This window comes from Ursus maritimus, unplaced genomic scaffold, assembly GCF_017311325.1.
Source record: "Ursus maritimus isolate PB19 unplaced genomic scaffold, ASM1731132v1 scaffold_14, whole genome shotgun sequence".
Lineage (NCBI taxonomy): Eukaryota > Metazoa > Chordata > Mammalia > Carnivora > Ursidae > Ursus > Ursus maritimus.
Genome location: NW_024423786.1, coordinates 54,773,610 through 54,786,294, shown reverse-complemented (window position 1 = coordinate 54,786,294; position 12,685 = coordinate 54,773,610). Strand labels below are relative to the sequence as shown.

The 12,685-nt window shown below is 53.3% G+C and overlaps 1 protein-coding gene and 1 non-coding gene across 2 annotated transcripts; both read right to left on the bottom strand.

The window, feature by feature from the left end:
* Positions 1-2,799: 2,799 nt before the first annotated feature.
* EEF2 (eukaryotic translation elongation factor 2) lies at positions 2,800-11,936 on the bottom strand. Its single transcript, XM_040629585.1, has 15 exons — positions 11,821-11,936; positions 10,616-10,830; positions 9,511-9,692; positions 9,213-9,424; positions 8,529-8,707; positions 8,225-8,330; positions 7,696-7,809; positions 7,314-7,452; positions 6,978-7,173; positions 6,093-6,351; positions 5,538-5,645; positions 4,832-5,185; positions 4,339-4,521; positions 4,125-4,257; positions 2,800-3,520 (listed from the first exon to the last, which is right to left on the bottom strand). The coding sequence occupies exons 1-15, from the start codon at positions 11,821-11,823 to the stop codon at positions 3,327-3,329; spliced, it is 2,577 nt and encodes an 858-aa protein (XP_040485519.1). The 5' UTR covers positions 11,824-11,936; the 3' UTR covers positions 2,800-3,326.
* LOC121102683 lies at positions 8,780-8,844 on the bottom strand. The gene has a single exon (XR_005834794.1). It is a non-coding gene; the product is annotated as a small nucleolar RNA SNORD37 (small nucleolar RNA).
* Positions 11,937-12,685: the final 749 nt, after the last annotated feature.

The following is a 12,685-nucleotide window of genomic DNA, read 5'->3' as shown; positions in this document are numbered from 1 at the left end:
TGCCTTCCTCCATTCTTGCTTCGAGCACCTTCTCCCGCACCCGTTGCATTAGTGATTAACTACATCTTACATTGGATGTAATCATTACATCTTACGTTAGTATGGCACACTTGTCACAACTAACGAACCAACAGCAATACATTATCATAACCAAGTCCAGACTTTATTCAGATTTGTTCTCCCCGACGTCCTTTTCCTGTCTCACAATCCCGTCCAGAATCCCACCTATTTAGTCCTTAGAGTCCTCTTGGTTGTTTCTGACTTTCCTTTTTTGATGACTTACACAGTTCCAAGGAGGACTGGTCAGGTTATTTTGTAGAATGTCCCTCAATTGGATTTGTCTTGTTTTTTTCATAGACTGGAGTGATGGATTTTAGGGAGGAAGACCAAATGCCCTTCTCACGACACTGTATCACAGGTCCAGACTATGAACATGACATTGCTGTTCACACTGACCTTGGTCACCTGGTTCCAGATAGTGTCTGTCAGTTTTCTCCAGAATACTTTTTTCTCCTCCCCTTCCCATACTGCATTTTTTGGAAGAAAGTCACTTATGCATAGCCCCCACTTTACTGAGTTGGAACCTCATTTTTCTTGAAAAAACAAACAAACCCGACAAACTATAGTAAATTAGACTTGGGTATATGGCATTTTCCTAAAAAAGTAAAAATCAAATCTGTCACTTCAAGGGAAACAATGGACAAGACTTGTTGCCAATGGTAAATTTTAAGGTTTTAAGAAAAAAAAAATTCAAAACTTGCTTGACACTTTCCTGATAATTTGACACTTCCTCTTTTGAAACTGTTAACAAATGGGACTTTCCAATATTTTTTTAGTGAGATGTGTCAACATCCAGAAGAACAGACTTGGTATATACGAGTTATTTCCAAGGAACCAATGCATGTCACAAAAGCACGCACAGGAAAAGGACGCCTCCAAAGTGCAACAGGGGCCGATGGAGTTTAACAGTGACGAAAAGTTCATTAGTATGGTCTCAGACACCACATTGTAATTATTCTTTAAGAAATTACCACTTGTCGAGTTTCGGTGTTCCATCAAAGAATATCCACAATTACCCAAGAACAGTTCTTAAGGGGCTCCTCTTTTCCAAGCACAGGAATAAATAAAGCTGATTCTCTCCACAGAATCCAACCAAAACTATGTTATCACCATAGACTTAACACAGCAGGTATGAGAACCCAGCTGTCTCCAATTACGCCAGAGAGTTCGGGGATTTTCAAAAAGGTAGCCTACTATTCTAATTTTTGTTTCGGACGGTTCTTTTCTTCACAAAGATGTTAACACATAAGGGGCTTATTGTCTTTGAATAAAACAATTTTTTAAATCTCTCAATTTTAATTTCTAAACATGGCAAATATCAGTAGATAAAACCCATTTAAACAAAAAGGGTCTTGGGGTGCTTGATAATGATTAAGTATGTACAAGTGTCCTGAGACTAAAAAAGGTTGAGAACTACTGGCCTAGAGGGACACGGATAACACAAAACTCAATAAAAGGAAACAATGTGAGGGAAGCAATACACACAGACACATTACTTCTAACACATCGATGCTTGGGAATAATCACAAAGACCTGATGGTTACAAGTCAGGACAGCCCCTACCAGTGGAATCCTTTTGAATTTTTCAACTGAAAATGCACACGGACATTGAGGTGCTGTGTTAGCCAAATACCCCAAGTGACATACAAATTTAGAATTAAGTTCCATCTTCTCAATTTTGTCCTATCTTTTGACAAAACTACAGGATATTAAAAATGCACAAAAGTAAACAATGTGGCATCTGGGATTGGATCTTGAAACCGTGAGGACTCTAGGGGAAAACCAAGTGCACAGTCACTTAGCATACCTTTGTACATCTTTGCAACTTTTCTGCAAACGTATTCAAAAAAGTGTTTATAAAAGCGCAAAAGCACTTGAGTGTGCATGTCTAGCAAGGTCAGATTTTGAAGAAAGAACATTTTGCACCATGAATGACTTTCTGTGGGGAAGATGCTGGGGGTCAGGACACTTGCACAGGGCAAGTCTTAGGTGGGCAGAACTGTCCAGTACATTCCTGACATCCATCAACCCTGGCTCCTACCTTCTAAATGCTAACGGGGTTCCCTAGGCTGGTGAACACCCCAAGTCCCCCCCAACAAATTCCCAAAAGGGCTCCCACCACAGTGTATCATCACTTTAGAAGCAATGGATTCTGGTCATTATCAAGGAAGATGAAGAGGGACTAAGTGTTCAGATCTTAGTCCTACATAAGTTCCAGAATTAAACATTTAAGGTTAAAAAATCAGGTATGTGTGTCGTTTTAACTTTTCTGAATAACCAAGCTGGCTGGCTAAGGCAACTTGCCTGGCAGGTGGCTTTCTTCTGGGGTTTTCCCTCACTGGACAGTTAAGCCCACAGGAGCAGGGAGCATTTAGAGTTGTCCAGGCCAGAAAAATCACTATGGCAGCCCCAGCACCATCAGACTCCAAACGTGTATTTACGTGCAAGGTTAGTCAGTTCCTTGCCCGCAAAAAACCCCCCTCTGGAGCACCTAGCAGACATGTGGGCCAGCGGCCACCTCTCACAACACAGGGGCCAAGGGGCACCATCACACCGGCTAGCCCTGTGTGGCAGACGGGAGGACTGCCTGATGGGCCTCTGTACCCGGGTCTGGGTTCCCAAGGTAACTTCAAAGTCAAGCTGAACTTTTGCACTACAGTATCACTAACAGCGGGGACACTGGAATGGGGGGCCCACTACAGCCTGACAGGACCAAGGAAGTCACATGGACACACACAGTCACCACCATATCAAATTTATTATCCCAATGGTACTAATACAGCTGGAGGAGCTCACGGTGACACCGCACAGTTTCCTGCCTTCTAGCTTCTGTCCAAAGAGAAAGATCTACCCGCTCGTTCCTTCCCCCTTTCCGGGGGAAAATCCACTACGGGCCGTTTACCCAAATAAACCTCTTAATGCGTTATTGTTATTACTTTTTTGGACATGAGTTTCTGAAATGAAAAAAAAAGTGTTGCATGTCCCATCCCGCCTCCCCCACCCCCACCGGCCAAATAAGTCCCTGCTGCCAGGGCGTTTCTGTTGCCTCTGTAATCTTGAAATAAATATCGAAAGAAACGGCATCAAGTGTTCACGTTGAGCGATGGCACTGAGTGGGCCCCAGAACCCAGAGGTGGCGCGTCCCCGTCTGGACAGTCTCGAGGTGTCGTGGAGAATGCGAGGGCTTGTTGCTGTGGTCGATCGTCAGCCGGGGGCAGGGGCTGTGCTGAGTCCCACCTGGGGTGGTGGGCTGCAGGGGGGGCTGCCTACAATTTGTCCAGGAAGTTGTCCAGGGCCGGGATGCCTTCCTTCAGGCCTTTGCGCTTGCGGGTTTCGGCCACCACCTGGCTGGGGCGGCTGGTATTGTCAAAGGGATCCCCGGGCAGGATCTGCCAGTGGTCAAAAACGCACTGGGGGAAGGCCTGGCCGCCAGTGTTGGACCGCAGGTCAGCGGTGAAGCCTGTGGGGAGGGACAGGGTTCACTAGCAGGCTCAGGAAACTTGGTTCCCACTACCTCCATGGCCAACCCCTCCCCCCCGGGAGGGGGGTGTCCAGACAACACAGGTACACACATCACAGAGCCCCATCAGCCCGTATTAGGTCACACGTTAAACCTTACCTGTATTTCACACACGCCTTGCTCAAAAATCATGAATTTGTAAGGGAGACAATGGTGGCCATTCCTGGGCCTCCCTCTGCTCACCCACAGCATGAACCTGAGCTACAGGCCAACTGCTCTGCTGGCCTTGATCCTAACATTTCACCAAGTTACCTATCAAAGAGTTTTCTTCCCCTGCAAACACACCATTTGAGGGATCTGCACGCTGAGTGGACCAATTCGTCCTCCACAACCGCACTGCTCCCACCATCCAAATGGGCGGAGGCCAGGCCAGCACTTTGCAGATTCCATCCATGGCTCTCATCAGCCCGCTCCAGGCCTTGCTAGAAGCAATACCCTAACGCGTGCTAGCTCGATCAGGTTTGCCTGTCTGACTACGGCTCTTTCCCAGAGCCAGACAGCCACAGAGCACTGCGTGTCTGAAGGATGCAGAGCTGGCACTTACCAAAGGACTCATTCACAGGCAGGTAGGCCTTCACGACAAACATGGGGGTGCCGGCCACCTGGGACTCCTCAAAGACATGACCCCGCTTCCTGTTCAGGACACCGTAGATTCCACCAACCACTTGTTCCGGACACTGTCAGACAAGAATGACTATTGTAAGCAGCTGCTGGGCAAAACAGGACCAGTAAAAATGAAGAGACCCAGGACTCCCTACCTGGATCTCCACAAGGTAGATAGGCTCCATAAGCCGGGGCTGGGCAGTCAGCACACTGGCGTAGAGGCAGCGCCGGGCAGTGGGGATGATCTGGCCACCCCCGCGGTGGATGGCGTCCGCATGCAGGGTCACATCATGGACATCGAAGCGCACACCACGCATATTCTCCTCGCACAGAGCCCCCTGCAGGAGGAGCCAAGACAAACCATCAAGGTCCTGCGGCTACTGCAGCCCCTCCTTCCAGAAGAGATCACACAGCTCTACACCAATGCCTCCAGGTCTCCACCCAGACACACCTGCTGCGTCCTGCCCAGCTCAACCAACCTCCCTAGGAACCCCTTCCCAGAAGGCAAGATACAGCCCCGCTTCACCACCAAGGAACCAAGAAGAGGTGACCCCAAGATCCCCCAACAGATGTGAGCCTCCCTGGCCCGTTTGAGAACCCACAGCTAACTAATCCATCATCTACTAGACACCCAAGTGGCTCCCTCACCTCTTTGGTGGCCCACTGGAAGCCGGCTACCACGCTGTCCTTGATCTCGTTGAGGTACTGCACACCCTTGGTGATGTCAGTGAGGACGTTGGGGCCGGTGCCGTCGGGCCCAAAGCACCAGATCTTACGGGCCTCAGCCACATCCCACTCATACTTCTCGGCCAGATAGCGGGCCCGCTGTTTGAGCTCCTGGCGGGCGGACACCTCGCCCTTGTCAATGTCCTCGGCCAGGCCGTCCGGGAAGGGCCGTGCCTTCATGTACAGCCGGTTGTGCTTGTTGGGGGACTTGGACAGGCAGAGCACATTCGACTCCTCACTGACAGTCTCGCGATAGGAGACTACGGGGTCAGATTTCTGCAAAGGAAGCATGAAGATCAGGCCAGGGAGCGACCTCCCAGGGAAACATTCACGGGGCCTTCGCAATCGGACTCATGGGCATAGCATCACACACAGATGCCAAGTCAGGCCCTTGAAAAGCAAGGTGCTGAACACCCAGACCTGAGGCTGGCTACAGAAACCTTCAGAACTGTTAAAACAGTTCTTATCATCTGGAAAGCAGTAGACCCTTCACACTGCAACAACAAAGGTTTTGAAAACCTATGTAAACGTTTCCTAATAACACATTATCTGACAAACATTCTCGAGGAAGGGCAGAGGACCCCCGACTATGCAGTCTCTACCTGCCCTGCTCTGTACAAGGCCTCACCTTGATGGGGATGCACGCATGGTCTTCCTCCAGGTCCTTCAGGCAGATCTCCAGGTGCAGCTCCCCAGCCCCTGCGATGATGTGCTCCCCAGACTCCTCAATGATGCACTGCAACAGGCCAGGAATCAGCCCCGGGCACTGACCTCAGGACACGCAGGGACCCCTGGGAATTCTATGGAATGGCTAGAAAGCAGGCTCCAGGCTTCCCTCCAGTTGGAGAAGGTGGACTCCCCAGAAATGGGTATTTCAGGTAACTCGGGGCTCATGAAAGGCAGCAAGAGTTCTCACGTGCCCCCCCTCCTTTTTTGCTGGTTTTCAGCATTACCCCCCAGAACAATCTGCTCTACGAGGCCAGCCTGTAAAACCCCAACGTATGAGAAAGAACTGGATGCGACTACCCCCCCCCATTACATAGCTGCTGCCAGGGAAAATGTGTGCTTAGCACACACCTGACTTTCCAAATACCTAAATATCCCCCACTCTAGAAGCTACCTGTAAGCGACAGACTAACCACTCCCGCAGGTAGTGTTCCCTTCCGCCAGGGGACCCACCCACCTGCACCATAGGGTCCGACTTGGCCAGCCGCTTTAGACCCTCCACTAGCTTGGGAAGGTCAGCCGGATTCTTGGCCTCCACAGCGACCCGAACAACAGGGCTGACACTGAACTTCATCACCCGCATGTTGTGGGCATGCTCAAAGGTGGTGATGGTGCCAGTCTTCACCAGGAACTGGTCCACGCCCACCAGACCCACAATGTTCCCACAAGGCACATCTTCAATGGGCTCCACATAACGGCCCATCATCAGGATTGTCCTGGCAGAGACAAAAGATCATCAATATGCCAGATCCCCAAATGGCCAAAAGGAGTCCTTCCTTCTGGAGCCTATGGCCATCCTGCTCGCCTGGAAAGGTGGTATGAGCCCAGTCCCAGAACCTCAGGCCCTGGCTTCATGTTGTAACCCAGGTTCCTGTGACAAGACTCCCAGATCTCATGCCCCAAAGCACAAACCTACCTGCCATTCCCACCTCCCCTGTGGGGCTCCACACCCCACTCAGGGCTGACAAGAGTGTCAGAGGAACCTGAGAGCCGACAAAGTCCGGGCCCCAAGGAGCCTGAGATGGAGGTTCAGTCTTTCCCTCACCCTTACCACCACCACCAGACATCACCTCTGAAGTCTACATTGGCTCTCTACAGACGGAACAGAACTACTGCCGCCAACACCTTGAGTTTAGGGACGTGTGTTTCCAAGTCCAAACCAGGGCTCTGACTGCTGCTTTCGGTGTACAATCATGCAGACGAGTCCCTCCCTCCCCTTAACAGTTCCTTCGCCCTCTCTGGGCCACACTACACCCTGCCGCCCTCCCTGTGGGGGCGAGGTGGTGAATGGAGAGGATATGGACCAGCCTGGCACATACCCGGGAGCTGCTGAGCACCTTACCTCTGGATGGGCTTCAGGTACAGGTCCTCCTTCTTCCCAGGGGTATAGTTGGGCCCCATGATCCGGACCTTCAAGCCAGTGGACACCAGCCCCGAGAACACACGACCAAAGGCGTAGAACCGACCTTTATCAGAGGTCGGCACCATTTTGGAAATGTACATCATGAGGGGGCCTTTGGGATCACAGCTTTTAATGCCTGAGGAGAGAAATCCCCAAAGGGGAACATGTCATGCTCTCACAGCTCCCCCTTACAGAGCCATGACCCAGGACCTGGCAATAAGCAGCCTTCCGACCACCACTCACCACCAGCCGCAGAGCCCAGTGACCCTCACATACCCATGGCTGCCTCGTCGTCCGGGGGCCCCTCGTACAAAAGCTCACAGCGGTACTTCTGGGCCGTCACGGGAGAAGGCAGATGGATGGTGATCATCTGCAGCAGGGCGTCCCCGGCAGGCAGCCAGCGGCGCATCACAGCCTGCAGAAGACGACGGAAAGCTCAGGTCAAGGCCCACGGCACTCACCACCTCCCGCTCCAAGTGACAGGAACATGCACTTAAGAGTCCGAGCTGCTCCTCCCAGAGAGTGGCCAACACCACAGCTCTCCTGACCACCCTGCTGGCGATGGGGCTGTGAGTGGTGGAGCCTCCAGCAACAGAGCCACTGCAGCACCAGAGGGCAGGGCCGGCGGCAGCCCCAGCACAGGGCCCGCCACGCTCACCTTTAGAAGTGGTTTGCCTTCTTTGTCTTTATCTTCGCTGTCCAGCTTGATGTCCAGCTTTTCAATCAGCTTTGCCGTCTCCTCTTTCTTGAAATTCATGATCGCGTCAAACACCTAACATGTTACAAAAACAGCATGGTGGGTTTAGGAATGTCAACGGAAGCCCTCAGCTGCTTCCTGCCCAGCAATACTAAGCCATGGGCAAAGCAAAGTCCCTAACAGCACGGTGCAAAGGGCCTCGGCCGACTAAGTCTTGGCACAAGTAGAGAAATCTGTTGAACACCTAGACCACAAACGTGTTCTAATTCACAAACACTTAAAACTTGCTAAAAAGCCCCCACCTTTAGTCTCCACTCCCCACCACTAAACCCCCAGCCAGGGAAGCACACTCCCCTCCACCGCTCTTACCTCCCCCAGCAACCCACCTTTCAACCCAGCTCTGCCCAGCCATAGGAGGTCGGGTAACAGGTCCTCTGGGAGCCACCAGGCCCAAGGACAGCCAGCCCAGGGGATGCACTCAGCAGCTCACCTTGAAAATAGGGTCCAAAATGAGCTGGCAAAACGTCCGTGGTAGCTTCTTGCCATCAGGGCTGGTGGCAGACTTGCTGAATTTGCCGTTGGCTGGATCAAAATACCTGGCAGAGAAGTATTCATCAACTCAACTATGGTTAAGAGCATCAGGAGAGACCCAGGTGGGCCAAGAAAACCAAGCTGGGCAGAAGGAGCCTATAATCGTTTGGTGGTCCCCAGCCACGTCCCCACCATTGCCAGTGGATCCCCCCAGGTACAGGAGTACCGCAGAGCGCGCCTGCACCTCCCCCTGCGGTGCTCACCGGTCACCCCACAGCTTCTTCATCATGTCCTCCACTTTCTTGGCCCGCTCAGCAGGCCCCAGCTGGCCCTCGCCCTTAGCAGCAAATTTGGCCACATACATCTCTGCAAACTGCTTCAACGTAAAGGCCCAACCGTGGAGTCCAGACCCGAAGCCGACAGTCCCAAGTACAGGGTCGATCTGCAAAAGGCGAGAAAACGCTATGAGCAGAAACAGTTGCACAAAAAGCACAAAGTCCCTGGGTACTGTGGGCCTCAGACATCGGATTTCTTCAATAGCCATCAGGTCAAAGTGAAGAAACTTTAGTCATCATTTTTAAGGCCCCCAACTCTGCTCCATCCCCTCTGGAAGCGGGGTGTGTGCCTGCTAATGCTTAGAGCACTGTCAACAGGCAAAACAACCCACTAGTCCGCAACTCCCCAAAACCACTAGGTGAAACCAGCTTCAAAAATGGCCCAGTTCCCTTGGCACCCTAATGTTCCTGACAAACCCACTTTCAGAACTACCAAGAGCCCCCAGACTCACAATATTCCCCAGGGCCAGCACCCTCCCACCAAGAAAAGTAACGGCCCTTCCAGTGCAAGAATTGAGGCTCCCCCTAAGAGACATCGGACAAAGTACTGGGAACACAGGGACAAACATCAAGCTGGCTGAGACCCTCAACATCAGCAGGCAAATGACTTACCATGATGTTGCCCATGGGTCCACTCTCGCCCTCCCCATAGGTGGAAATGATGACATTGACATTCTCCACGATGCGCTGGAAAGTCTGGTAGAGCTCTTCAGGCTCCAGCTGCAGCTCCAGCAGAGCCCGGTCCATCTTGTTCATCATCAGCACAGGCTTGATCCGCTCAGCAATGGCCTGCCGCAGCACGGTCTCTGTCTGCACGCACACACCTGGGGGTGGGTGTCTCCATCAGTGGGGTGGGGTTGGGGGAACAGCCCCAGGATCCCAACCACACATGCGGGGTACCTATGCTTACCAGACACACAGTCCACCACCACCAAGGCACCGTCGGTGACACGGAGGGCGGCGGTCACCTCCGAGGAGAAGTCCACATGCCCGGGGGAATCGATGAGGTTGATTAGAAAGCCGGAGCCATCCTTGCTCTGCTTGATAAAGTTCAAGTCGTTCTCCGAGAGCTCATAGAAGAGGGAGATAGCCCTGAGGAGATTGGGGCAAGTTGGGTGGATGGAAACCACATCTTCACTACCCTCCCGTAACCCCTGGAGTAAAACCAGGTTCTGCTCAAGAGTCAGTATGGCCCTTTTCAACTTCTCAGTGAGGTGGTATTTCCTTTCCTTGTAATTATTCCTCCCTACAGCCAAATTTCAGACTTCCCACACATAAAGCCATCCCACCCAAGACGCTTTTGTCCCCAGCCAGGGATGTCCACCTCCCCACTAGTACCAGCTGCAAAAAGCAGCTCCTTGGAGCCCACCTGTTCCAGCCCCCCCCCCCACCGTGCTGGTTACTACCAGGCTCAACACACCTGATTCCAAATACTGACCAAGTGACAAAACAAGACCTAAAAACCCCAGACTACCTTTCACTCTTTTGCCGACCTCTACCCACAACTGAAATAAGTTAACAGAACAAACGCCCAAAAAAACCTCATCAACTACCAACTAAAAATAACTGACAGCTACAGTCACTGCTTTAGGTGCTCACTCTACCGACGTTAAGGCCAAAAATACTGTCACGGGAGGGGGGGGCGGGGGTCCACGTATAGGCCAGGATATCTGGCAGGATTCTGATGCCAGTGGCACTACCCCGAGACTTCTCTACACAGTGCCAAGAATCCTGTAGCCCCAAAATGAGGAAGCCACTGGGTTAACCCCCTCCCTCTCCAAGGCTCCCCAGGCCCCAAAACCAAGCATCACTGTGCCTCACCGGCTGGCTGCAGCTTCCCCTCACTAGACTGAGCCTCATTCTTCCTCCCAGTTCAAAAAATCCAGCCCTCAAGGTGCTCAAACCATCTCCCCAGCAGCCCCAGCAACAGTACTGCTGTCTGGCTTTCCCATGCATTAAAGACCTGGGTGAGCACCTCCCCTCCCACTCTCCCCAGGACACCACGGATTGCTCACGTTGATTTGATGGTGATGCAGCGCTCCTGTTCGTCCTTCCGGGTGTCAGTGAAGCGGGTCTCCCCAGCACGGGCGGAGGCGATGATGCCGGCCTTGCACACCAGTGAGTCCGTCAGCGTGGACTTGCCGTGGTCCACGTGGGCGATGACGGACATGTTTCGGATGTTGGCCTTCTTGTCCATGATGGCCCGGATCTGGTCTACTGTGAAGTTCACCTGGGCAGGGGGAGGGGAGGCTCAGGCCAGCCCGGGTGGCCTTGGGACTTGGCTCTGGGACTTCAATCGATGGACTGCCAAGGCCCCAGCCAGGAGAGCGCCGTCGCTGGGACAGCCTCAACCACGATCTTAACTCCTCCGTCTGTTGGCTGACACCCCCTTAAAAATACCACTCGCCCCATCTCCGGGAAGCCCACCTCTACTTGTCACTGAGACGCAGCGATGCAGATGGGGGCTGGGGACCAAGTCTCCAGAACTGACACGAGGTTTCCGACGGGATACACACACACACACCGAGGCGGTGGCAGCCCGGTTAAGAGTGCGGGAGAGAGGAAGCTCCCCTAAAAAACCCCATCCCCGCCGCTGGATTCTGCCCCGCTTCTCCCCAGCGAAGGCCCTCTGTGCAACCCAAGGTCACCCCTCCACCTGGGGGTCAGACGGGGCCACCCGAGCGGCGGGGAGCCCGCGCTGCCCCCACAGACGCCAGCCTCCATTTGCTGGCTCCGCTGTCAGCTGTTCGCAGTCGAGACGCGCAGAGGGCAGACAAGCCGGCCAAGACGGGGGAGGCCTTGTTCCCTGCGTGCCCACCCCCGTCTTCCCACCTCCCTGCCACCCGCGGCAACCGACAGAAAACCAAGCCCAACTCGCGACCCGCGGGTTACATAAGGCGGCTCGCCCTCGCCCCACTCCCCGTATGGCGCCCGCCATTACGGCGTCTGCCACATCATCATAACCCCCCGCCCCACCCCGCCTCTGCCCCAGCTCCGGCCTGGGGTCCCGCGAGGCGCCGGCGCCCCCGGAAGCGGGGAAGGGGCTCGGCGGACGACGCGACGCGCAGACATGGCGGCGGCCGCTTCCTCAACCTCGGGCCCGCCGGCGCCGCCATGTCTCCTCCATGTCCGGGAGGCCCCAGTACTCCAGACCCGGGAGCGCTGGTCCCGCGGAGGCCCCGCCGCCCTCCCAGGCCATCAGCCGGACGGCGCTGCTCACCATGGTGGCGGATGGCGGTGGATTCTCCCAGGCAGATCCGAGCGAGGTGAGTCGCGCCGAGGATGGCGGCGACGACGGCGGAAGAGAACGTTGACGTCAACACCCGACCTTTTATAGGCAGAAGCCGGTTGGGCGGGTCATCTGACCACACTGCGGGGGCGGGGCGAGAAGCAACGCCCCGCGCAGGCGCAGGGAAGCGCCCCTCCGGTTAACCCTTCAGGCGGTGGTGTGGCCGCGGGATTTCCCGCGGGCGGTGGTCGACCTAGAGCTGGGTGCAAGGCTCCGGAATGCAATACTCAGGTGCGGAAAGCGAAAAGCGCCGTTTTAGGTGAGAATGTTAACCATGGCAGCTATATCAGCTTGCACAATGCCAAGCACTTCTGTGACAAGCACTTTACAACGTGAAAAGGGTCTGTGGGTTGTACCACAGCCAATTTTCTGGTTCTGCTATTATGTAAGATGAAACCACTGGGGGAAGGTGGAGGGAGGGTCCTTGAGACCTCTCTGTACTATTTTTGCAACTACCTGCCTCATAATTATTTCAAAATAAAAACCTTTTTTGAAAGCAGGTATTAATCACTCATTTATCCCAGAAAGGTAGATTGGTCATCTACTCTATCAGGAATTGCTGTAAGCGTAGTCGGTATAAACAATAAACGAAACACCTTATTATCTCCCTCACTTTACCTGTTCTTACACTAGGTACTTGGATTCTTCTGTGCCTCAGTTTCTTCACCTGTAAAATGGGGTAATCAGCACTAACTCACTGGGGGAGAGTAAGATTAACTAAATATATTAAAAGGGATTAGCTCGCGCCTGACACAGAATTCAATACACCTCAGCTATTTTAATTAGCTATCTCTGC